Raw genomic sequence first — 26,464 nt, forward strand, 5'->3', positions numbered from 1 at the left:
CCCAATACCTCTCTCTCTCTCTCTCTCTCTCTCTCTTTCTTTCTCTCTCTCTCTCATTCTCACTCTCTTTCTCTCTCTCTCTCTCGTGGATGTAGGAAATTCTATGCTGCTGTGCAAACACCACTGAAGTACTGAAGCTATGAGTAAAGCTTTGTGCATGCGTGTGTGTGTCTCTCTCTCTCACACACACACACACACACACACACACACACAAAACACACAAAAACACACAACCTACACAATCTTTAGAGAATGGGCTAAATTTCCATCCAGTGATTTGAGCAGAGAGAATCTGCATTCTATCCTTCATTCTTTCTCTCCCTCTCTCCCTCCCTCCCTCTCTCTCTCTCTCCCTCCCTCTCCCCCTCTCTACTTCCCATGTACTCTTAATATAGAAGCCCCTAATATGTTGTTTTTCTGCTTATGAAACAAATGCACTGTTTTTCTGTCTGTTTTGTGTGTCTCCTCCCTTTAACACCGCTCTGTTATTTTCTCCTTATTTATTACCCCCCCCCCCAAACTCATTTTTACTCGCCCGTTCCCCTTATGTCGTTTTTTTCCCCTTTTTCGCCGTTTTCAGCCTCGTTTTCTGTTGCCTCACTCCCCTTTTGTTTCCTCTGTCATGCTCCCCTTTTGTCATATTTCCTATTTCTCTCTTTCTCTCTCTCTCTCTCTCTGTGCCTATTGTAGATTTGTTTTTGTATACCCCTTATTTTCGATTTTGTCATTTCCCTCCCCGAAATAATTCCCCCTTTTTCCTCAGTATCTGTTTCTCCAATACCAACCAAGCTTGTCAGTTTTCATTTCTCTCTTCCTCCATTTTCTCCCTCCCTCCCTCTCTCTCTCTCTCTCTCTCTCTCTCTCTCTCTCTCTCTCTCTCTCTCTCTCTCTTTCGCTCGCTCTCGCTCTCTCTCTCTCTCTGTCTGTCTGCCTCTTTCTCTCCCTCTCTTCATGTTCTCTTCCTCCTTGCAAACACATTTATTTTTAGGTGAAATTTCTCTTTCTCTCTCTCTCTCTCTCCCTCCCCTCCTCCCCCTGCCTTGCCCCCCCCCCTCCTCTCTCTCTCTATTTGTCACTCTCATTGTTTTTCAATATAGTTCTCCTCTGTCTCTCTCTCACCCTCTCTCTCTCTCTCTCTCTCTCTCTCTCTCTCCGTTTCACTCGTTTGTTGTGTCCTGTGAGAGTTATTGTTTGTGTTTCCTCTTTCAGTATATTTCATATCTGGCTTTCTCTCTCTCATTTTCTCTCTCTTTCCCTCTCTCTCTCTCACACACACACTAACACACACATACACACGCACACACGCACGCACACACACACACACACACACGCACACACAGACCATTTCTGAACCTGCATTGTCTTATTCAGGCTAACATGTTTAGTGAAGGCCTTTCCCTGACTCAGGACTTTGCAGGTACAGCACAGAAATCTCTTAACCTTTTTATACAAGTTCAGCAGCCATTCAGTTGGTTTCAATGTGTGCCTGCCTCTTAAATATCACAGTGATTGTGTGTGTGTGTGTGAGTGTGTCCTCTCCTCCGTAGGCTGTGTAATTTATTCATTAGTAATCAGATGTAATGACTCTCAGAGAGTAGACTAACTCTTCCTCAAAGGACCATTCTCAAATCTCTATAGCCCTGGCCAGGACGTGAACCCCCTTTTTTTTGTTTTTTCTGTCGTCATTCCTTCGTTTCTGTCCCTCCCTTCTGTCTCCACCTCTCTTTCTCCCTCTCTCTCCTTCGTTCTCTCACGACTCCTAATGTCAGAGCTGTTTTTTCTCTCCTCTCTCATTTCTCCCCTACAGTCCCGTTTGTCCTTCTCTTCTCTTCTCTTCTCTTCTCTTCTCTTCTCTTCTCTCATCTTCTCTTCTCTTCCGTTCTCTTCTCTTGTATCCTCTTCTCTTCTCTTCTCTTCTCTCCTCTCCTCTCCTCTCCTCTTCTCTTCTCTTCTCTTCTCTTCTCTTGTATCCTCTTCTCTTCTCTTGTATCCTCTTCTCTTCTCTTCTCTTCTCCTCTCTTCTCTTCTCTTCAGAAACACCATACTGACCACTTTAACCTTCCCTTCCTGCTCCTCTTCTCCATTTCATCCTTTCATTTTACTTTCCTGGTTTTCTTCCTTCTTGCACCCGTTCTTTTTTTAGCATTTTTCTTTTCCATTTTTTGCTCTCTCTCTAGCATGGACTTCATCTTGCCTCCCGTGTATGCCAGTCTCACTTTCACTCCTCCATCTATCTCTCCAAGTCTCTCATTACCTCCTCATCTACAAAAAACAACTCCATGGCTCTCTCTCTCTCTCTCTCTCTCTCTCTCTCTCTCTCTCTGGTACGCTGGCTAAGAGTGTTCTTTGTGTTCCTTTGGCCGACGCCAAAGCTTGGAGAGTCTCCTCAGTGAGAGAGGGATGGAGGAAGAGAAAGAGAGGGGGAGAGAAGGAGGAGAGAGAGAGAGAGAGAGAGAGGGCGGTTATCAGCTCAGGCAGATGGGCAAACCTTGAGACTCGTTCCAAAGCACTGGGAACCTTAGTGAGAAAGAGGGGAACAAGGCAAGCACACCAGAGCAGAGAGATGCACAAGCAAGGAGTGAGAAACGGATAGTTTTGTGTGTGTGTGTGTGTGTGCATGCGTGTGTGTGTGTGTGTTTGTGAGTGTGTGTGTGTGTGTGTGTGTGTGTGTGTAGGTGTGTTTTTGTGGATTGGAGGAATGGACTGAGTGTGTTGTTTCTCTCCCCAACAGATCTAAATGGACATCAGCACTGAGTGTGTGTGTGTCTGTGTGTGTGTGTGTCTGTACACGCCCCACGACAGAGAGAAACATACTGCTGAAATTTGGGATGTAACAGTTCAGAGACCCATCAAATTTGCTAAACAAATGTGGGGAAGCAGAGAGAGTCAAGGGAGAGGGAGAAAGAGAGGAAGAGAGAGAGAGAAAGAGAGGAAGAGAGAGAGAGAGAGAGAGGGGGGGGGGGGGGAGAGAGGGAAGAAGAGAGAGAGGGAGAGAGAGAGCAGTTCCTGCTAAAAAAAAAAAACTCTAGGTCAGTTTACACCAATCTATAGTAAAACTCATTAAAAAGGAAATGGAAAATGTATGGCAGTAACACAGTAGTCCTTTTACAGTAAACTTCACATCTCTCTCTATGACACTAATGGTTATAACACATTAATAAACACCGTATAAACACGTTATTCCATGTAATAGCCACAGACAAACCACAGCTGGTCTCTTACTGTGCTTTAGATAGTTTCTGTCAGTGTGTCTTTGCCTGATAAAGAAAGAGAGTGTGAATATTGAACTGTCCTTAGCAGTATTTTGTCTTTGTGTGTGTGTGTGTGTGTGTGTGTGCGTGCGGATAGCCTGTACGCCTAGTAAAAGATAGTAATGATGTTTAATGATGAGTCATTATACACCCTTCACTACAATGTAGCCACTGTCTGAATGTGTGAGAAGATACATCTGAGGGTTTGTTTTCTCTCTCTTTCTCTCTCTGTCTCAGTGTGTGTGTGTGTGTGTGTGTGTCTAAGTGCTGTGATGGATCAGCGCTGCATCTCTCAGTCTATGGTGGGTAATTATATCTCTCTTTCCTCCCCCCACTTCTTTTCATCTTGGCACCATAATTCACTATAACACTATAACACAGCAAAGGGGTGTGTGTGTGTCTGTGTGTCTGTGTGTGTGTGTGCGGTGAGAGAGAGAGAGAGAGAGAGAGAGAGAGAGAGAGAGTGTGATGTGCTAAGTAAATGTATTTGTAGTGAACTCTACAGTGTTTGTTATTATTCTTGTAGTGTAGGTGTTAGTACCAATTAATATGGTGTCATGATCTCCTGATGTTTGTGTGTGTGTGTGTGTGTGTATGTGTGCGCGTGTGTTTGATTTTGCATATGCTGATGTTTGTGTGTTTACTTTCATCCCTTGGAATTAGAAAGAGAGAGAGAGAGCGAGAGAGAGAGAGAGAGAGAGAGAATGAAAGCGGAGGAAGGGAGTCAGGATGGAGGAGCGTGAAAAATGGTGGATGATAAAAGAAAGACAGAGTGATGAGAGAGACGGAGATAGACAGGAACCAGAGAGAGAGAGAGATAGGAGCGACTGAACATTCGAGAGAGAGAGAAAGAGAGATGGACTGATAGGGAGATGTGTTGTGGTAATGATGGACAGAGAGAGAGAGAGAGAGAGAGAGAGAGAGAGCTGGAGACCAGGCAGAAGACAGCTCCTCTCCATCATTCCTCCCTCTTGTGTCCCTCTGCCATGTGATTAATCATCCTGCCATGTTCAGGCAAGATGAGTGGATGGTGCCACACCGTTCCCTGTTTGTTTACCGTTTGTTTCTTCACCCTTTGGTTGATCCCTCTTAGCAACAGCGACGGTGATGAAGTTAATTACCACCGTGCTGGTCTCTACACGGGTCACTGCCGTGGCAACAAACGCTAGGGCCGCCAAACCATCGGAGCATGGTCAGAGAGAGAGAGAGAGAGAGAGAGAGAGAGATCGGAGGTGTGAAGATATGGAGATGAACCAGTGAACTGAAAACAAAACGCCAATTTGTTTCATCTACAATTTCCCTATGCAAATAACATCAGCCGAGATGAAGCAAAGGAGATAGAAAAAGGAAAGGGGGGGGGGGGGTGATTAGTTGACCAAAGGTAAAAACATAAGAGAGAGAAAGACTGATGATTTGGGTTTTTTTTTTTTTTTGGTTGAAGTCTCTATAATTTCACGTCAACTAGAGTCAACAATATTATTCCTTGTGGCAACAGACTGATCGGAAGATTCTAGAGCGGTTAGACCAAAACAATCTAAACAGAAGTTTCTAGAAGGGGTGAGAGCAAAACAAACACCCAAAGACAGGCAATCAGACCTGAACAAACGATAGGGTCAACAAAACAACACACAAGAAGTCAAACTCATTCTGCACTTCACAAAGTTCCATTTGAAACACCCATCATTTTTAGAAACAGAGAGAAAGAGACATACAGGAAGAGAGAGAGGGAGAGAGAGAGAGAGAGAGTGAGTGAGAGAGAGAGAGAGAGAGAGAGAGAGGGGAAAAATAAATTGACAAGATCTGAGGATGAGAGGAAGACAAAAAAAAAGAGATTTGAGATATGGTCACATAGCTCTTGAAATTATTGCAGATTCAATGAAGAGTGTTAATGGACTATTTTACATAATGCGTTTTGGAGGACTAATTAATTATTAATAAGGAATATTATTTCTATTTCCATCTATTGTATATGTAGAGCTTCCCATAAAGAGGTCACTAGTGAACAGAGAGACCTTATAAGAGATACTTATAAACAGGGGAAAAAGAGAGAGAGAGAGGCAAAAAAATTGCAGACATTGAGTGCTATACAGATAATGAGAACTCTGAGAGGGGTGAGGAGAGAAGGAAAAAGAAAGAGGGAGAGGGAGAGAAAGAGAGAGAGAGAGGGAAAAAGGGTTATAGAGACTTTGCGACATGTGTTGTGAATTACAGCTTGATGCTGAACGATCAGTTGGAGAGATTGGATCAAAGGTTTCTGTCCTCGTTAAAAAAAAAGAAAGTTCCACATAACGAAGGCGTGTTAATTATTCAACTGAATCAAAGCGTCTGGCATAAATGTCACTGATATGCACCAGTGTGAAAAAAAAACCCCCCAAAAAAACCACAGGATCTGATCTATTAAGGTAATGAGTCAGTGCTTTTGGTAAACACTAACAAGTGCACCGAGGCCAGTGAATCCACAGACTGGCAGGAAAATCTACAGAGATTCCCAAAGGGCTGTTTTTTTTTCTGACTTAGAATTTAATCACCTCTCTGAAGCCTGATCAGAGTCCTGTAAGAGCAGAAAAGAAGAAGTAATGAGTGAGAGGGAGAGAGAGAGAGAGAGAGGAAGAGAGAGAGAGAGAGTGAGAGGGAGGGAACCAAAAGGGCAGGGAGGTATAATTGAAGAAGAAGAAGAGGTAGATTTTAGGGGATGAGGAGGTAAAGATGTTGTAAGGAGGAGAGACGGGAAGAAAGAGAGAGAGAGAAAAAGGAAGGAAACGAGCGGAATACAGGCCGACAGGAACGAAAAGACGAGAGGAACGAAAAGACGAGCGCAATTGTGGCTTGTTAAGGACGAGGGTTTGAAGCATAGCGAACGGGCAGGTGCCGAAGAGTCTGTTTTGGAGAGAAAGAGAGAGAGAACCGGAGAGAGAGAGAGAGAGAAAGAGAGAGAGAACCGGAGAGAGAAAGAGAGAGAGAGAGAGAGAGAGAGAGAACCGGAGAGAGAGAGAGAGAGAGAGAGAGACAGAGAGAAAATGAACGAGAATGAACAAGCGAGAGATACACAGAGAGGGCAGAGGAAGGGTGAGGAGGATAAGAGGAAGGATTTAAAGGGATAAAAATGTACCTGAAGAGGCAAAAAAGAGAGAAAAGGTACAGAAATGAAGGATTGGGTCGAAAGTTGAGAACTGAGTGAGAGGAAGAGACCAAGGGAGACAAAAAAAAAGAGAGAGCGAGAGAGAGAGAGAGAGAGAGAGATATCAAGCTATAGGAGGACTCTGTTGAATGTCTGAACAGTAGATAGACCTTGCGCCAGTGCCAAATCCTCCATCTCTTTCCCTCTCCCTCTCCCTCTTCTTCTTTCTCTCTCTCTCTCTCACTCTCTCTCTCTCTCTCTCTCTCTCTTTCTCTGGTCTGTCATGTATTTTTCACAGTTTGGGGCACAGACAGCATCGGTTCAACTTGTCAGACCAATAAAGCACTTTAAACTCTTACTACGTAGGAGATAGGGTGTAACAAGGGTGTAAGAGAGAGAGAGAGAGAGAGAATGATAATGAAGATGCCACTGCAGAAAGATTGAAGGAGACTGGGGAGTGAAAGTAGGGATGAACTAGGGATGGAGGGAGTGGTGGAGGTGCAGTGACCTACTTTAGCGACAGAAGGATGATGTGTTTAATGGGAAAGTGAGAAAGCTAGCTAAGGGAGGAACGGTTTGGCAGGCAGCCATTTTAGAGAGGGGGCCCGCTGGGGAGTCAGCGGGTGGGGGGTGGCGGAGTGTGTGTGTGTGTGTGTGGGGGGGGGGGGGGGGGTGCTCTAGTTGCCGTGGCGACAGAGGGACCAGGAGACCAGACGTGTCCGATCGGATGCTTGCTTACCGACGCGCGCTGTTTTTCTTGATTGAACACCAACACACACACACACACTCAGATTCGCACTCCAATATGAATTTACAGATTGATGGTCCCAGACACACCCTCCCACCCACACACACACACACACACACACACACACAAACACACAGACACATAGTCTATCTCTCTCTCACACACTCACACACACACACACACACACACACACATACACACACACACACAGCCAGAAGATTTCACGCGTATTTCAGTGTAGCATTAGTTGTCAGAGACGTGGGGAGTTGCATGATGGGACCTCTGAGGTTGTCCTGTGTATGTCTCTGTCATTGACTCTGACTATTCTCCACAGCTGTCTGAAGTGGAGGGCGAACGGGACAAAACTAATGGGATTCATTTGAGTGACATCAAGTCCTGTGCAGCCCTCCCACTTTAACTCATTACCATACATTATCCTGGCCTAGCCGTCACATTTAACCCCTTTTACAAACCCCCTCAGGGGGATATGTCAGATATCGAGGCTGGGGGCGTACATTTGAATTTGAATTCGAATTCGAATCCTTCCAAAAATTCTAACAGTTAGAATTCCGATTCCAATCAGAATTTTTATGGATTAAAAAAAAGTAATTATAAAAAAAAGTCATTTATGGAATAAAAAACACGTCACGAAGGAGACCATACATTTATGCGACGTACACGAGTGAATCTGCGGCACGTGGCGTGAAGTCGTACAACAGAGAACGATTTAATAGGCTTAAGCAGCGTGTTATACCGCCGGTCGACCGATTAATTGTTGTTTGGAATTTGTTTTGTTCGCCTCAAGGACAACATGAAAGCAATTTTCAGAGTTTGCAAAGTGACTCTTTCTTAAGTGAACGCAACGTTGCTGGACGTCTGTCTACAGCCGCAGCCACTGAGTTAGTTCAGCCGATTTGGAGAGACTGCGACTCAACGTTTTGCCGTTCGGACGACTAACGTTATGTTTATAAATGCAACGTGACGAATGGGATGAAACCGCACGTCTTGTACTGTCGAGTGACCGCGTCAGACAACCGGTAACGTCCGGTTGAAATCCGTTTGGTCTGGGTAGCGTCTTTATGACTTTGAACGGCACGCGTCGAACATAAGCTCTGGGACAGATTCGCAAGATTTGAATTCGTACTTTAAATTTGAACTTTGTAGACAATGTAAAATTGCACGGCGTATAAACTTTGAATTTAAACTGACATCCCTGCCGTATATTTCGCTTTTGAATATTAAGAAATATGCTGGCAATCCACGGCCTAATATTTAAGAATGGTGAAATGTCTGCCCACGTTATGTTAGCAATTTCTGCACTGGTGTTTATGTTTGTGTTGGCATGTGTTACACTGTTCAATACTACCCCTCAGACTCTGAAACTCTTCTCTATGTTTTTAGATTGGCCAGAGAGTTTACCCACTTATTTTTCTCAGGTAGAAATCAGTGGACACATATACAGTGGTTGATGCCGTAGCTCAGAGCTAACCACCTCGGACCCTCGAATCTTGAACTCCAGTAGACGTTAAAATCTGTTCCCATATGCATTACACGTCATAAGTAAGAGTAAGACTACTGATCTAGGATCAGCTCGAGTCTGTCATAATCCTAATGAAAACCTAGAATACAGGCACAGAGGGAGCTGATCCTAGATCTGAAGGTTTGAATTGATCAGCTCTACACTACAGCACCGACGAAGCCATTGCTTTTTTCCTGCTGTCTCCCTCTCTACTCTCTAGTAATTCGATGTAACCGTCTGGCCTACCATGCTGACAGTGCCAGGGGCGAAAGCAGATGACGAAATCGGAATTTTTTTTCACACAACCAGGAGTTTTAATTATTCCCGCTTTACTGTCTTAGAATGTTCTGCGAATGCTTATCTGGGAACGCACACGGAAAAACATTGTCAAAACAAAAATTAGGTCCGGTTTCCTCGAGATGTCTGCAATAGTTTTGCATTTCACTTTGACAGAACATATTGAGAATATCATCTGCAAAACAGCCCCATGAATGGAATATAATTACTAATCTGTTGTGGGACATATGTGCGTATGTTGCTGTCGTACCATATGACATTAATCTTGTAAGAACGTATTCAACATCTATGGAGAATTCCCTGCCTACCACTTCATAGCACAAGTGCACAGTAGTGAATGTTTGCTTTGTCTAGTGTTGTGGAAGGCACATTTAGGAAGCAGACAACTAGTGGCTTTTGCAGGACTGACTTTGATGAATACGAAATGAAAAAGATTTTTCCAGATAGTGAGGAGAGCTTCCCTTACAGACAGAAACTGTCAATGTACAAGACAATAAGTCCTTGCAATTATTTCAGCTCAGGAGTAGATTTACGGTTAGTCAGATCTGACAGGGTTAAGTCTCTGAGGGCTGGGGTGAGAGAGAGAGAGAGAGAGAGAGAGAATGGAGCAGACTGGTTATCATTAGGTCCTTTGGTAAGGCGAGATGAGAAGAGCAGTCCCTTTTCACCAGGTTTGCCTCTAATTGGACGAGGAAAGAGAAACAAGCTGAACATGCTTGTGGAAGACTCTGGCTTCTCTCATTAGTGTCATTATGTCCGTTATGTACACACACACACACACACACACACACACACGCATACACACATACACACTCACCCCCAGGATTTTTTTTTTATGAAAGAAAAAAAGATCTGTTCAAGGATTATGTGTGTGTATGTGTGTGTGTGTGTCTGTGTGTGTGGGTGCATGTGTGTGTGTGTGTGGATGTGTGTGTGTGTGTAGATGTGAGGGTGTGTGTGTGGATGTGGGTGTGTGTCTGTGTGTGTGGGGGTGTGGATGTGGGGGTGTGTGTCCATCAAGTAGACAAGCAGAGGATTCACCATAATGAATCAAAGAGTGGTAAAGAGACCTGAGAATTTTTTTCTGATAGACATCCTAGGGCTGTGTGTGTGTGTGTGTGTGTGTATGTACTCATGTACTCAGAATCAACAATGAAAGGAAGTTTCATTGCCATTGTGACGTGTTCCAGGCTTTACTGATGGTTTCGTTAGCGTAATAGTGGAGTTCTGAATGAGACCGGACTGCGGGGAAATATGGTTAAATGCGTCACCTTCTCCGCGGCCACAGAAATATTTATCACGCGCCTTTGAATGGACAGCCAAACACATTTCAATGCTTTAAAAGTTCGTCCTTTGACATATGCATCTGAGTGTGATTCTCAAGGGCTTTCCACCTTCTCTCTCTTTCTCTCTCTCTCACACACGCGCACGCACACAGTCTTTAGGAGTGGTTTTAAAGGACAGTGTTTGTTAATGTTGTGTTTTGTTCTCATGGGTTCCTCCCATCGCTTTAATCAGAGCCTGGGCGGATCGATAGGCTCCTTGGGAGGTCCCACTGGGTGGGAGGGGTAGTTGATGGGGGTGACCGAAAAGGCTCCCAGAAGCCTCTGTGTGTGTCCGCTACACGGCCGTGTTCGGGCTTTCATGAGAGCATAATTGGCATTAAATCAACAGGAGTTCGGTTACCTGGCGTTCTGTTATTCACTTCAAACAAAGCCCGGATGAACAACACACCACTCTGAAAAACACGAGTGAGAGAGAGAGAGAGAGGCAGACAGACAGACAGACAGACAGAAAGACAGGAAAAGAAAGGAGGCATGGTAGGAGCAGGGAGGATGGAGAGAGAGAGAGAGAGAGGAAAAATTGAGGGAGAACGAGGTGAAAAGTGAGACATTAGATGAAAAGACCAGAAAAAGAGATTAAGGAATATAGCGAGTGAGAGACAGGGACAGAGAGAATAAACGGAGAGGAAGGAAAAAAACCCCCAAAAAAACACGTTGGGATGAAAAACCATCAAAAACAAGAACATGAATTGAAAGCGGGACAAAAGAGCGGCGTAGTGATGGAAACACTGATGGAAAGAGAGAGAGAGAGAGAGAGAGAGAGCGGGAAGGAGGGGATTCCTAGTGAGCATTGGTGATGGACCGATGAATATAATTGGCTTCACACTGTGTTTATGAAAAAAAAAAAAAAAGACTTTCTGTGACCGTAATGATGTATCTTTTCTTTTTTGTTTTTTTTTTCCCCCCCCCGTCCGTGACCACGTTTGAATAAAGCCGAATGGGAGGTTAATGAAAGGACTTTTTGCTTTAGACTACAGGTAGCCGCTAATTGGCTTAGCGATGAGCCTGATAATTGGATCAACCCTGATCAATGACGTCCAATGAGAGGAGATGAGATTGTCATCGACTAGCGTGACTGGACAGACCACCCTCTGGTTCCACCCAGTGTCTCTCTGACACATTGATTACTTTTACACACACACACTCATAGAGAGAGTGTGTGTGTGTGTGAGAGAGAGAGAGAGAGCGAGGACACTGTCGAAGCTGGTCGCTAATGTCGGTCGCTGTTTACGCCTTATCGATAGCAAAATGCCGTCCCACTCGTCTCGAAGTCACCAGCTCTGATCAATATTAATTTCACGCTTTTCTAATGAACGCTCTTCACCTCAAATCACCTGACTGTACACGTGCACGGTGAAGCTGTAGGGTACACAGTGTGTTAAAAGACATTGGGAGCGAAAGGGGAGGGAGAACAAAAAGTTCTCTTCACGTTTAAAGCTGTCAACAGTGTTTTAATTATCACTGTACTCATCTGTTCTCTCTCCTCTTTAACCAGCTTTTATTTTAGCTTTGCACGGGGAGAACTCGTACAAAAGGTGCTGAAACTGACATGCGCGCGCACACACACACACGCATGCACAAACACACACACACACGCACACACACACTCGCATGCGGTCATAAAATCATCATAATTAAGCTGTTACCAAACTGACATCCGTTTGTGTCAAATCTGAATGTTAGGGGTGCATTTATCTGTTTCTCTCTCTCTCTCTCTCTCTAATTGAATTGAATTCAACTCAATTCAGTTCGGTTTATCACAGAGAACACAGTATAAGGAAATAAGAAAAATAACAAGGAAAACTCTGTCTCTCACTCTCTTCCCCTCTCTCTCTCCCATCTCTCTCTCTCACTCTCTCCCCCTCTCTCTCTCCCATCTCTCTCCCATCTCTCTCTCTCTCTCACTCTCTCTCCCATCTCTCGCTCTCTCTCTCTCTCTCTCTCTCTCTCGCTCTCTTTCTCGGTGCAGGTGTTTCGGAGTGGAGAGGGAATGGGCATCCGATTGGACAGCGCTTCGGCGTTCCAGGGCGCGGTCATCTCCCCCCATTATGACTCTCTCTTGGTTAAAGTCATAGCCAGTGGAAAAGACCTGCCCACTGCCGCCACCAAGATGCATCGCGCCCTTGCAGAGTTCCGTGTCCGAGGGGTCAAGGTAGGCCTCTCGCATCCTCTGCCCTTTGACCCCTGACCCGTTTAAATCTCAACCAACCCTTGGCTGCCCTCTTTTCACACCGCAACCGGCTTCAAGTTCAACTTTTTTTTTGCTCAGATGGTAACGCCCCAACAAATCGAATCCCTCTCATTTTTTTTTCTGTTTGTTTATTTATTTATTTATTTTTTCAAGCATTTTAATTTGCTCTGCGTGTTTTGGCGTTTGTTAGAGAAACAACAGACGTGGAGCCGTAGCTTTGAAGCGTCCCTACATCTAAAAACACAGATGGGGTCTTTAAAGTTGCAAAAGCTATCGAGATTCAGAGGCAAACGGAACAAAACCACTACTTTAGACGGAACTGCACCCCACATAACGTTAAATCCGAGGCTGAACACGGGGCTCTGATATGCTCAGTTGGAGCAAGATGTGCAGATGCTCCAAAAGTAAAAACAGTTTCCAGAATTCAACCATGAAGCAGACGCGTTCAGTATAGGAGTTTCCAGGATTAAAGATATGTATTTTGGCCCTTTGGTAGAGTCCAATATGCTTGCATTTCATGTTATTATACGGGTCAGTCCACCACCTGGAATGTTTTAGCATGAAGTGAGTTAATCATATCACGCTCTTAATACGTGGTTCTCAAACATTTTCATGTTTTTCTCTTTGGGATAAGAGAAACTGTATATTCCGATAGCAGAAGCCTTAAAAAGCTGGTTCCAGCATTGAAGGACGTGGTGTATTCCGGAGAAAAATGTAATTGTAACAAAAGTGTGTTTCTTGATATGAGAACTGACTGTGATTGGGGTCCATTGGTGTACCAAACACAAAGGTGAACCATTTTCAGCTATCTGCACTGGGGCTTCAGTCGTAGAAAAAAAAAAAAGCTAAGTTAGCTTAGCAAGAGTTCTGACAGGCAACCTGGTAATCCCCCAGAAAAAAAAATGCTGACTACATGTTACTCCCTGCATTTTTAATTAAGTTTGTATGCTGTTGAGATCTCCTGTATGGGGTTGAATGTAAACATTTCATTGGTATTCTCCATTGATATCTAACAGACCTCAACAATTGTAGTTAGCTGGCTAGTTAGTTAGACTATCAACAAATGATCAACAAATTCAGTTGCCTACTGATATAGCAGGCTTGGAAAGTGTTAAAAAAAAAAGAAAAAGAAAACCCCACACACACATTCATCACTCGTGTAGAACTGAAAATGTGTTATTTTACCTGCGTAGTAAACACGAAAAGATTCATTTTGAAAACAAAGAAGGAGGAAGAGGTGCAACGCTGTTATGTTGCCAAAAAAAAAAATTACCTGCAAGAAATTAACATTAACAGCAGGGTGCAAATATCTCCCCACCTACACTGCCAGGTGCATATTTCATGTAGGCTCCATCAAGTACTCTCTGTTCTACCCGTGAGTGTAAGATGTACCTGCAGTTCTGAGAGATGGTTATGGGTTCTGCCTGTAAGCGCAGTGCTTGGACTTTTTGGATCTAATTCTTCTTTACAGAACTAGCCTAACATGAGACCGCTTGTCATAAAAGTTTAATTTTTTTTTTTCCCCTCGTCAAACGAATAATTTGAGGAAATTTGTGAAAACTAAAACAAACCAAAAAAAAAAAAAAAAAAAAAGTAACCATGGTTAGGTTAGCATACCATATATTGCTGTCTCGTCTGATGCGTGGCGATGTTTAATGAGTCTGTCTTAAGTAAAAACTACATCCGGCAAACAATAATGATGACGCCATGATCAGAAAAAGCCTTTTTAATATAACGTAGGACCTGTTCACGCTGCGGAGCAAGTAGATTCTTGGTTACATGAACATAAGGACCACTTCTGTCCAGCTGTACTCGCCGCGAATGTAATTTCGAGATCTTAAAGTTTTGCTTTCATTATACTTGGGCCCTCTTCAGTCTTGCATATTGGAAACCTGTCCATTTTTGCTCCCAAAATGTGAAACGTGAAGCTGCTGGAACGTTGATTCGACATTTTTAATGCGTATGATTGGCGTTGATTTATCAGAGATGAAAGGTTTCCAGAACTAATCATTCCAGTTATGCTTTTGACTAATTAACAGGTTTTTTTTATGGGTTACGATTTGATTGCTAGCAGACGCTCAATCAGCAGAGAGGGGATCTACAGCGCAGTGTCGGAAAGGCAGAGCTTGCAACGAGAAACGCGGTTTCCACGCTTCTTGGCATTGCACACAGACTCATTTTGAGAACTACTGGTTTGAAGGCTTAATTCTGTCTCTTTTCATCTGATGTAGTCTACTTAATTTAACACAAAAAAAGCGATAAAGACAAAATGATATTTTTCACCAAAGTGAAAGGGACAAGTCTCCACCAGTTAGTTAGGAGACTACATCCACTGATTTGTAGATCCTCTTGATTATTGCAGAACATTTCATGTATTTTTTAGTTGAGCAGTCAAGCAATGAAATTTCAGTGGGGTTGGTTTGCAGTATTAATAGAGGAGTATTTCACTGTCAGAGACAAAACTGGAACAAAGTTTTGAGTACCGCGTATGAAGTCTAGGAATGGGGGGGGGACTCCCAACAGTTTTTGAGCTTCTTAAGAAGAGGAAGAAGAAGAAGAAGAAGAAAAGAAAGAAGAAGAAGGTGGAAGAATCCACCTCAGTGCCAGCCTCATCCTTATCGCGGCCCATCGGCATAATCCAATTAGCGCGCGAGAATTCCTCAGTACTCGCTCTCTCCGCTGTATCGTACCGCGGATATTTGTTCTATGCCTGACCGTTAGCCCGCGTTCTTATTAGTCTCTGTGTACACATTTGTTCAGTGAACAAGCTGACCGTGATCTGAGACACCCTTCAAAGACTCGATGGAGCCGCGACGGACGTCGGAACAACCTTTCGGACCAAAAAACAAAAGGAAACAAGGAAGGAGGAGTGGGGGGGGGGGCTGGAAGAAGGGCCAAAACAGGCAAAAGAGCGATAGATAGGAAACGGGAGAGATGCTAACAGCAAATGACGGCAGGGGTGGTAGGCCCCATAGCAACTGTCACCAAAAAGCATGTCTCACTGTGAGAGATGTACTGTGGAAGAATGTGTGTGTGTGTGTGTGTGTGTGTGTGTCTGTGTAAAAGGGCAATACTTGGACATAATATGAATTTTTCTCCCTGTTTAACCCCCCACCCACCCACACACGCACACACACACACACACACACTAATATATGCCTCCTCCCACACATATACACTCAGAATGGAGCGCAATACTTCCAGTCATTGTGTCACTTGACGACACTCCCTAAACCTAATCGTGCCGGAATCTTCTACACAACTCTCAATCTCTGACACATGAACTGGTATAGTTATGTAATAGCACAGCACAGAACAGCAGAGGGAAAAAAAACTCTTACATTTCACGTAAAGTGAGCCAAATAAAACTAAAACAGATATATGCCAAGTCTTCAGCTATCAACATGCATCCATAAGTAACACCCTGAGCACTGTGTTTCCAAACCGCTGGCAACAGCGCCTACTTTTTTAGCTCAAGTCAGACAGAAAAATCAGTCATCAGTACACTGAGAACACTTATTGATTGTGTTATTGGTTTTGCCTAAGGGCTTTTTTGGGTTGGTTTTTTTTTATGATGATGATTAATCAAATTTGGTCTCAAATGTCCATCTTTTTTTGGGACTCCCGCTAATCTTCAAAATCAATATGAAGAAGTTTAGGGTAGAAGAAAGAGACTGAACTAAGTCGGTAACCAAGCTGAAGGGAGAGAAAAAAAAAGACCTTTTTTAGAGCTTGACTGAACAAGGGAACGGGGTCTATAAACTCGTTCTTTGTTGCAGAAAGGAAAAAAAAAACCTTTGACAGGGTTTATATCATTGTTTGTGTTGCTTTTGTTATGTCTAGTCTTTGGATGTTGTATATCGGCTGGAGCACCAAAGATAACGGTTGAATGAAATCAAGAGAGTTTGTTTTGAGAGCTTGTTTCTGGAGAGGAGAGGAGAGGAGAGGAGAAGTGAAAAGCAGGTTGGAGGGGTGTTTCTGAGGAGAAAAGGAGAGCTTGAGGACAAGGAGTAGAGGTTGGAAAGATGTTCTGGAAGAGGAAAGGAAAGGAGTGTCGTTTTGGATGCGTGTGTATTTAGAGCTTTTGTGGGGGCATGTGCACCAGGGTTGTGGAACAGCTACTGGGAGAGCCAACCAACATTCGGCAACCTTTTGATGAGACTTCCACACTACACTCCTCTGATCATGTGGAGTCTGCTCCACCTGTCTCTCCATCTGTCTCAGACGCTCCCTCCATGTCTCCTCTCCTCTCATTGCTCTTTTTTTTTTTATTTCTATCTGTCTATCTCTGCTCCTTCTTCTCAGACATACACAAACACACATACGCACACACACACACACTCTTTCTTCTCTCTCTCTCTCTCTCTCTCTCTCTCTCTCTCTCTCTCTCCTTCCACCTGCTTCTCCATCTGTCTCATCCATCCATCTCGTCCCCTTCCGTGTCTCTCTCGCCCGCGTCAACCCCTACCTCTTCATTTTTCATCTGTCTGCATACAGTATGTATGCCTTGTGATCCCTGCTCTCTCTTCTTCTCTTTGCCTCACTGTTCACTGCAGTCTGGAGAGGCTGTTAAAGTCATGCCAGGGCTAATGAAGACCATAAATCAAGCCGATTGGCTATCCTGGAGCTGTCTCGATTGACCGACCAATACTGCTCCTACAGGAGTAACTCGGTAGGAAGTGGTCAGCCATCAAAAGATAAAGACTAAAGACTCGGAGAGATTTCATCAACGAATGATTAAAAAAAAAATAAAATCGCAGAATGCTATTCGTCGTTGGGAATATACGAGCCGAAAAGGCCGCGTCAACACCCCCCACCCCCGCAGAGCGCGGAGATCACGCGGCGTAACCGACCGAACCAAACGACTGAACGGACAAATCCAGGCTGTTAATATTACAAGTAATAAACAAAACCGGAATTAAAAAAAAATAAAAATATGCTGAATGCGCTCTAATATTGCTTTGGGATTTTATGATTTTACGAAATGTTTCATTAATTAAAGCGTTTGAAATCTCTCGCGTTGAGGGACAAAAAAAACCAAACAAAAAAAAAAGCCCGACCTTTTTTCGCTAGGAGCTTCTCTCGGCTTTGTTTAACTGTCTCCGCGGACACGTTTTCCGTGCGTTAGGCGAGTTTGTGTCGAGCGAAATGGAAGGACTCTGTGTTAAGACGTCTTGTTTGAGCACAAGTGAGTCACAGTGCTGTGAAAAAGGAGGGCAAACAGAAAAACAGTCTTGAATAGCAATTCATAACAGTGTGGGAAATGAGTGGAGTGTAAAAAAGAAAAAAAAAGAGGAAGAAAAAGAGATGGAGCAGTAGAGAGGGAGAAAGGGGGAGAGTAGGAGGAAGAGGGAACGCGGTAGAAAAAAGAGGGAAAGAGGAAAAAGAAAGGAGTGGGCGGAAATGTAGCAAGAGGACGATATGGAGAGTGAGAAAAAGTGGGGAGAGAGAGAGAGAGAGAGAGAGAAGGCGGGTGAGACAGAATGAAAGAAAGAAAGAGAGAGAGAGAGAGAATGGATACTCTTCAGAGGGATTTAGTGACAGTTAGAGCATTAGTGATGGTCTCGTACCCGGACTGAACACAACCTGTCTCGCTGAATGACACAATAAGTCAGGGAATTAAAAGGCCTCCTCGCCACACACACACACACACACACACACACACACACACACACACACACACACACATAAAAAACACAGAGTACTACTCTACTCTGTACACAGATACTGGAATCAAGCCTAGGGCTCGAATTAAATCTTAAACTTTGACCCATTAATCAGTAATTACAACCCTACTGCTGATGGCAACTTTTTACCTATTAATGATGTGTGTTTGCTTTAATGAATGCCTTCCATTAAATCTTTCTCTCACTCTCTCTACACACACACACACACACACACACACATACACACGTGTGTATGAGCGAGTAGGATAAGGAGCAGTTTGGGGGACTTCGAAGCGTTAATCGGGATTATGCGGTTGAGAATTGGCGTGACCATCTTTCAAAGGAACGCCAAAGAAAGCGAGTGAAGGAGGGGAAGAGAGGGATATGAGTGGGTTGAGGGATAAGGATGAGAGCAGCTGGAAAAAAAAGAGAGAGAGAGAGAGAGAGAGGGGCGAGAAAATAGATTTTGATTTCTCTCTTTTTCTTTCCATCCTTTTGTGTGGTGATCTGAGGGGGATGAATGTAGAGTAATGTCTGGCACTGAATATATCAGAGCCCGGATCTGAGCTCATACCACCATCCCTGTCCTCCCAAGATCAAAGACACGAGCGTTTTACAGTCCTGCCCATCTCTCTCTCTCTCTCTCTCTCTCTCTCTCTCTCTCTCTCTTTTTTACTCTCTGCGTGTGCGTGTGTGTATGTGTGTACTTGCGTGTGTGCGTGCATGCGTGCGTGTGTGTGTGTGTGTACTTTAGCTAAACATGCTGCTGTAGTTGACTCCAGTGGTTGTCAGATCAGGTCGTGTCAAATGTAAGAAGGCATCAGAAGGCACCTTGGAACTTGATTTGAGCAAGCTAGCAACTGCAAGAGAGAGAGAGAGAGAGAGAGAGAGAGAGTGAGAGTGCATTAGGGTGACCTTGGTGTGAAGGTTTGTAATCTGATAAAGAGAACAAAGCTAACACAGTGCTCTCTTTAACTCCCTGCTCCCTCTGACAGACAGATGCACTTACACTCCTCAGGATCTCATGCACTTACTCCACTGTTCCAGGCGTTTTCACGCATGCCCACACACACACACACACACACGCACATACAGTATGACAGAGTGATGTTGTAATACTTGATAAAAGTTGGTTTTATGTTGATGTAGTGGAATATGAAAACGCGTTACAAAATCGGTCTTCCGAAATTTCATTGCTTTCACCATCACTTGAGACTCGACTTGTAAGTGGGTCTAATGTAGTTAGACTTGTAACTGGGCCTAATTGTAGTTAGACTACAATTCCCACAATGCAGCTGGCACGGTTAATGATTTTACTCCTCATTTTAACCAATAAAAACCTCAATCCCGTATTGTGATAAAACCGCATCTCTGTGTAAATTCCATTGTTTGTTTTTGTAAACAGGCACTTTACAGTTTACAAAATTTGAATTTCCCTCGGGATTAATAAAGTATTTGGTATTCGTATTCGTAAAACAGACGCATGAATGTTGAGAGGCTTCTCATGTATTTCAAATACTGCTCATTTTTAAGTTCCATAAAAGATATTAAAAAAAAACCCACCAGAAACATCAGCGCTGTCTTTACTTTTTGCTACGAACCAGCACCAAACTGTTCAGAGTTTAAACAGACGACAGCTGTCTCCTTGCTCCTTTCCGGAGAGCCTTAAAATGGTCTTGTGGAAGTTGCTGCGTTGGCTGTTTTATTTAAAGATATAAAAATGCTAGATGGGCCGCTCCTGCGATGGCTCATGACCCTGTGGAGAAGCAGCGTGAGGAGGGGCCGGTGTTTATATAGAAACGCTGCAAATGAAAACCGTGTTCCTAATTAATTTCTGCGTGGAAGTGCATTCATGCGCATTCAGGAATCTTTGGAGGACATTAATGAGTGTTTTTTTTTTTTTTTTGTTTGTTTTTTTCCTTTTTTTTTCTTCCTTATTACTGCACACTCACAATTTCAAGAGGAAAACGAATGCGCAATTAAGAGCACATACACACACACACGCACACACACACAGACACACGCGCGCGCACACACACACACACACAGACACACGTGCGCACACACACACACACACACAAGCACTCAAAGTAAAGGAGGAAAGCTATTAAAAACTCATTCTAGTTTATTGAATTGTTATCTTTTTTCTCTTGCTTGCAAAACTTATCCTTTTTGTTTCTTTTCCTTGCTTTCAAAATCTTGTCTTCCAAGGTTTTTTTTTTTTCTCTTTTAGCTTATTTTCTTTCTTTCTTTCCTCTTTCATCAGTTCTTAACCTCTTTTTTACCCCTGCTGACTTACTCTTTTCCGCTGTTCTCTTGATCTCTCTTATTCCTCCTATTTCGGTGCCCATCATTTGCTCTGGGCTGCTCAGAGACCAACCACAGGGACATGAGTTTTTCAGTCAGAGAAAGTTAAAAGTTTGCAGATTCGTGGGGTTTCTCCCTTTCCCACTGCAGCCCCTCTCAGCTAAGCCCTACAAAAGGTGTATACTGCCTCTCTTTGGAAAAAAAAGGAGAGAGTGAGGGGAAGGGGAAGGGGGAGAGAGAGCGAGAGAGAGAGAGAGAGAGAGAGAGAGAGAGAGAGAGACATGTGGAAGAAAACCTCAAATTCGCACTGGTTGAAAAAAGAAAAAACAAAAGAAACAAAGAGAGTATAAAAACAAACAGAATAAAGCAAAAAATGAAATCTGGCCACTCAGAAACCACAAGTCGAAGATTTCAAACCAAATTTGCAATGTTTGTCAGCCTGCCATTAAATTCCCCACCGGCCGCAAATTCCACAAAGCTTAGCTGGACTGTTTATCATTTTAAAAAGGAACCATTCCGTTCAAGGGCTGCCAACCACAAACCAGCCCAACATCATTAAGAAAAGAGAGAGAGAGAGAGAAGGAGTGAGCAAGAGAGGGAGAAAGAGAGAGAGAGAGAGAGAGAGGGAGAAGCAGCTGTTTCAGTAGTGATTGTTTTTGTTTTCGTTTTGTTATGGTTGATTGAATTGATCGCTTCGGTGACACACTTGTTAATTGTCATGGTAGCGGCACTTGATTGAAATGGAAATTGAACTTCTATCTTCTTCCTGCCCTTGCTTTTTCTTGTTCTCTCCATCTCTTACTCAATATTCCTCTCTCTCTCTCTTCTTCTCTAACTCAATATTCCTCTTTTTTTTCTCCCTTTCGCTCCTCTCTTCCTTCATGCTCAATATCCCACGTTTAAGGTAACTCTTCAGTACCTTTGTCTTTCTCCATACCTTCAATATCCTCCTTCTCTCGTTCTCTTCCCCTCCTTTCTGCTGGCCATTTGATTAGGCCCTCATTTGCATTCTGCCACTGCTGGGATTTTTTTTTAGTCCCTAAATGAGGATTTTTTTTTTTTTTTTTTGTGCTGGATGTGCTGCCCAGTTTCGACGCTACCGCTAAATGCCTCACTGTCAGATGACACGGTGCTATTACAGACGGCGAATTACAGTTTTCAGGCCAAAACTGCTGAAAGCCAGCATAAACAAGCTGTTAGCGGGGGGATCACGTGTGCCTCTTGAACGCATCGTTAAGAGGAATTTCTGATTAAATTTGTCCAGCGGTTTCACGCCGCCTGCGTTCGGGCCTCAGCGTCAAGGGAATCGGAATTTCTGAGTGGTTAATGAAAAGTCGATCGATATTAAAACTGGAAAACAAACAGGAAAAAAAAAAACGTGCGTTTCATTCATCGTGCGGAATAAGCTGTTGAATTGAAAAAAAAATATTTCTCCAGAACTGGCGAAGACAGTGAATATTTAATACTATGCTGAGGCACCTTTTGAACAATAGCGAGAGAAAGGCAGATACGTCTTCTTGCAGCTAATACACACACACACACACACACACACACACACACACACACACACACATCCTCTCTATCTGTCTTTCTCTACAAATCCTTCTTTTTGCTGGCAGGGTGCTTGATACTCATTATACCCACTCTGTCAAGTCTGTCGTAGCATTACCATCTACCATTCCTTTTTTTTTTACTTAAACAAGTCCAGTAGCTATTGCTTTCGGTAATTTAAACCTGGAAAGAAAGGCCGGTTAATTTCCTCCCTAATCCACCCCCACCCCCACCCCACCCCACCTTTGTGGTTTTAGCTTATAACAAGTGAGGGTTTGATTTACTCTGGCACTTTTAATAGCTGAGTTTCAACAAGCTAACATTAGCATCTTCTGCTGAAAACAGAGGGACTATTTTAGGCCAGTCTAGCCTAATGTTAACCATCCCATCCTGCCAAAGTTATGTATTGAAAAAAATATATATATCTCCTCACATCCTGTGTATATATGTACATATTAGAGAGGCACACTTCCTTGATTGTTTTGCCATATGTCTTTCAGAGTGCCTCTGTAACTATGGAGATCTATCAACTTGGAAGTATGACTTGTGTGCCCACTAAACAGTGTTTGTCATATTTGCATTTGAGCACAGTTGAGTGTAGTCACGACTCATTTGTGCGGATAAGCATAGTTCACGTTTTAGTGACGCGGAGCTAAACTCAAGTGACACCTCTGTCGCATTTTCGCATTGTCATTTCTTGATTTGACTGGTAAATACCACGACTTCTGACTTGCTTTGATGACAAGCTGAGTATACTAGTGCAAACTAGCCTTTTGGTCTTGTTTTAAGGTAAGGGCAAAATGAAAATTAAAAAAAAAAGCTAAACTAAATCTCGCATTTAATTTTTCTGTAGGTTTAAATAAATATTTTTTCTTGTTACACAAGATCTATTTGACAGTATTTCATCCTATATTACTGAGTTGCTTAAAAAGTTGGAAGTGTCTTTGTTTGTGTCTTTTTAGCCAGCTGTTGGACTGCGCCAAAGTGTCTCCGTTTCAGCATAAACCGCTGCTTAAGCATTCCACGCGCTAACACCGTAGACATCTGTGTTCGCATTAGCGCTCACTTTGACAGTAACTGGTCCATACTGTAGGGCACTTGTGTTAGCATTAGAATTCGAATCACAGTAACTAAGCTCTACTAAGCTGTTTCTTGTGCGAAGAGGTAGCGTTTAACATTCATGTAGCGTCAAAGACTGTACCGTGGCCTCTTCTGTTTTAGCATTAGCATGCGGCACAAGACTTTCCGTATAAGTAGATTTTCTGTGTTAGCAGTGGCATGTCTGATGGTAGGTTAGCACAGTGGGGGTGGGGGCGGGGTGGGGGCGGGGGGGGGGGGGGGGGTTGTCAGGGCCAGACCGAGTACTCCTCTGCCCCGACGGACCCCCGCCAGCTCCACGGGCACAGAGGAAGAGAGGAGCGAGGGATGAGAATGAAATCTGGAAAGGAGGACAAGGCAGGGGGTGGTCAAAAGTTCAGAAAAGTGTGTGAAAGAGTGTATGAGAAAAATGTTAGGGAAAAGGGGAAGGAGCCAGTTTTCTAGAAGTTTCTTACAGTGTCAGGGAAGGTGAGAGAGAGAGAGAGAGAGAGAGAGAGAGAGAGCGAGCATTCCTGTCTGTAGATCAATTAAGTGAGATGAAAGAGAATACGAAAGCGAAGGAGAGAGACAGAGAGAGAAACGGAAACAGTGGCACTCTGTGAAGTTTTGTATGCTTTTATGAATAAGCAAGGCAGAAATAGTAAAAAATTTGGAGGGGGAAAAAAAATAAAAATTGAATCCATCACTTTTTCTTTTTCTTTTTATTACCAGATGTAAGGACACAGGAGGATCAGATCCCCCTTAAAAAAAAAATTGCCCTTTTCAATCAAACAATGAACAGTCCTTATTGGCCATGTGGCAACATCATGTTGCCTTGCCAATACCGCTACCCGATAAGGAAAGTAGCCAGTACCGCAGCGTGCCAGCATATCCATCTGCGGTAGGCGCCTTTAGATTCTCTAATGGTGACCCCAGCGCTGTGGTCAGCTCTAATTAGCTGAGCATTATCACGGACAAAGAGAAAAATCCGCGACAGTTGGCTAGCCGCTCGCCGACTACGTCACTGACAATTCATTTATCCAGAAGTCCATTCACAGATACAGCCGTTCTACTACAGTTCAAGTCTAATGGAATTACAGAGATAGGATCGACTTAACTGTCACATAGTAGTGTGTGTGTGTATGTGTGTGTGTGTGTGTGTCTGTGTGTGTGTGTAGGGGGGAGGGCTATTAAAAGATGAACTGGTAGGTGTCAGCGTAGTAAGATGCTGGCTTGATAGACCCTTAGTTCTTGGCAGTCGGGTACAGTTTCCGATGCCAGTGCAATTAAGGCAGGTAGAGGCATGTGATAACGGTCTTGAACATCAGTGAGGTTTGGCACTGGCTTCAAAAAAAAAAAAAAAAAAAGTCTTGCTGGATGTTCAGGGGAGAAGGAAGGGGATGGAGTGAGTCAAGCTGCCCAGTTTAGGAGTTTCTTCTCTGGGCCTGCTTTGCAGTAGCGCAATGCTTGGATTTTCTGGAGAATCAAGTAAGGCCTGATTTTTTTTTAACTGTGGAACGACATGGACGTGTAATATGGTGTAAGAACTTGCTCTGTGTTGAACTAAAGCGCGCATGGACTTTGTGTGTGTGTGTATGTTTGTATTTGTAACTGTGTGTATGTAAAGGTGAGAGAGGGAGGGTGCGTCTACCAATCAGCATGTTTTAATTAGACCGAAATTGGGCCAGAGTTTGGCCGCAGGCAACGCAGTCACGGGCGGAATGTACTTTTCATTTCAGTTTGCACGCAGTCTGCCTCTGACGCACGCACGCGCACACACACACACACACACACACACACAGACGTGCGCACACGCAGACACACTCGGACACACACGGATGCACGCGCGCACACATGCACATACACTCACTGCTCAGCTCAGGCACACGAAGGTCACTGTGAGAGTTGAGCGATGTCTAATCTTCTCGGGTGATATAAAGTACTGGTAATCTGTCACTACCCAGTAACCATACAATGTTATGGCCATTAGCCTCGTGTGTGTATATGTGTGTGTGTGTGTGTATCACACAGAACACAGTGTGTACACACAATGTGTGTAATTTTGGACTGTGTGTGTAAGTTTGCAATGTGTATGCCACTCTGTTTCTCTCTGTCTCTGTCTCTGTCTCTGTCTCTCTCTCTCTCTCTCTCTCTCCCTCCTTGTACGTGTGTGTGTGTGTGTGTGTGTGTGTGTGTTTGTATTAAGAGTGTTTTTGTCACTGTGTGTCCCTCTACAAAACCTTAAAATATTTTTGGCAGTAATGTCATTGTCATAAATTATGCAGGCCTCTCTCCATTATTCACTAGTCATTGGATATGCACTTCTTGTTTTGGACAAACAGCACCGCTCGTCTGAGGACACCCTATATTGCATTAGGGCTGGGTTTCTGTGTTTATATGTGTTTGCCTGGCATCTGCTGAAAGCCTATCTGCTGTTCAGATTATATAGGTAAATAAAGACTTCCGAAAGGGAGATAATGTACGCGTGCGCACACACACACACACACACACGCGTACCCCACCCAACACACACACACACACTCACACACACTCACACACACACACATGTGCGTACCCCGCCCAACACGCGCACACACACACACACACACACACACACACACACATACACTCACTTACTCACACAAACACGGCTCATCTCCCCCTCATTTCACCTCAGTCCTGCCTAAATGGGCTTTATTGGCAAGGCGATAAATTCTGAAAGTACTTACATGACAAAAATAACGCTAGCGCACACATTACGGACACAATGTCTTTTCCATCCTCCCTTCCCCTCTCTCTCTCTCTCTCCCTCTCTCTCTCTCTCTGTCTGTCTGCCCCTCTATTCGTCCATTTATCCCTCACAGTCTATGGTCTCTCTCTCTCTCTCTCACTTCCTCCCCCTCTCTCTCTCTTTCTGCGTCAGCAATATGTCAGACTGTAGTGTCCTTCCTATCTCCAGCCCTCTCTCTTCTCTCTCTCTATCTCTCTCTCTCTCTCTTCTCCCTCTCTCTATCTCTGTCTCACACTCTGTCCCTCCTCAGGAGCTATCAGAGTGTGCAGCTGCAGTGCAAACACAGAGAGAGAGTTATGTGAACAAAAGCAAAGTGTCTGCACGCGTGTGTAAATCTTTATTCTGACATGGCAGACAACATGCAAGAATGACAGATAGCCGCCTTAACAAACACTCAGGCATTCACACACACACATACACACACACACACACACTGATTTGCATGGAAACAGAAATAGATTGCATTCTGCAAAATGCAATCGTCATCTTAATGCCGAAGCCACAAAAAAGTTGCAAGACAAAAACATCTCGTTTTTTTTTTTTTCTTCTTAAGCGCTCTGTCGTTTTCTTTCCCTCACCATTTGCCTTGCTGTTTTGAGAGGACA

The 26,464-nt window shown here is 43.8% G+C and overlaps 1 protein-coding gene across 1 annotated transcript in view; it reads left to right on the forward strand.

Annotated features, from left to right (window-relative positions):
* The window catches only part of pcxb (pyruvate carboxylase b), a 130,639-nt gene that overhangs the window by 48,863 nt on the left and 55,312 nt on the right, over positions 1–26,464 (forward strand). Inside the window, exon 10 of the mRNA XM_030779490.1 lies at positions 12,246–12,428. Coding sequence (XP_030635350.1) covers positions 12,246–12,428 — 183 coding nt within the window. The remainder of the gene's footprint in view (positions 1–12,245; positions 12,429–26,464) is intronic.

The sequence above is a fragment of the Chanos chanos genome, chromosome 7 (assembly GCF_902362185.1).
Source record: "Chanos chanos chromosome 7, fChaCha1.1, whole genome shotgun sequence".
Classification (NCBI taxonomy): Eukaryota; Metazoa; Chordata; class Actinopteri; order Gonorynchiformes; family Chanidae; genus Chanos; species Chanos chanos.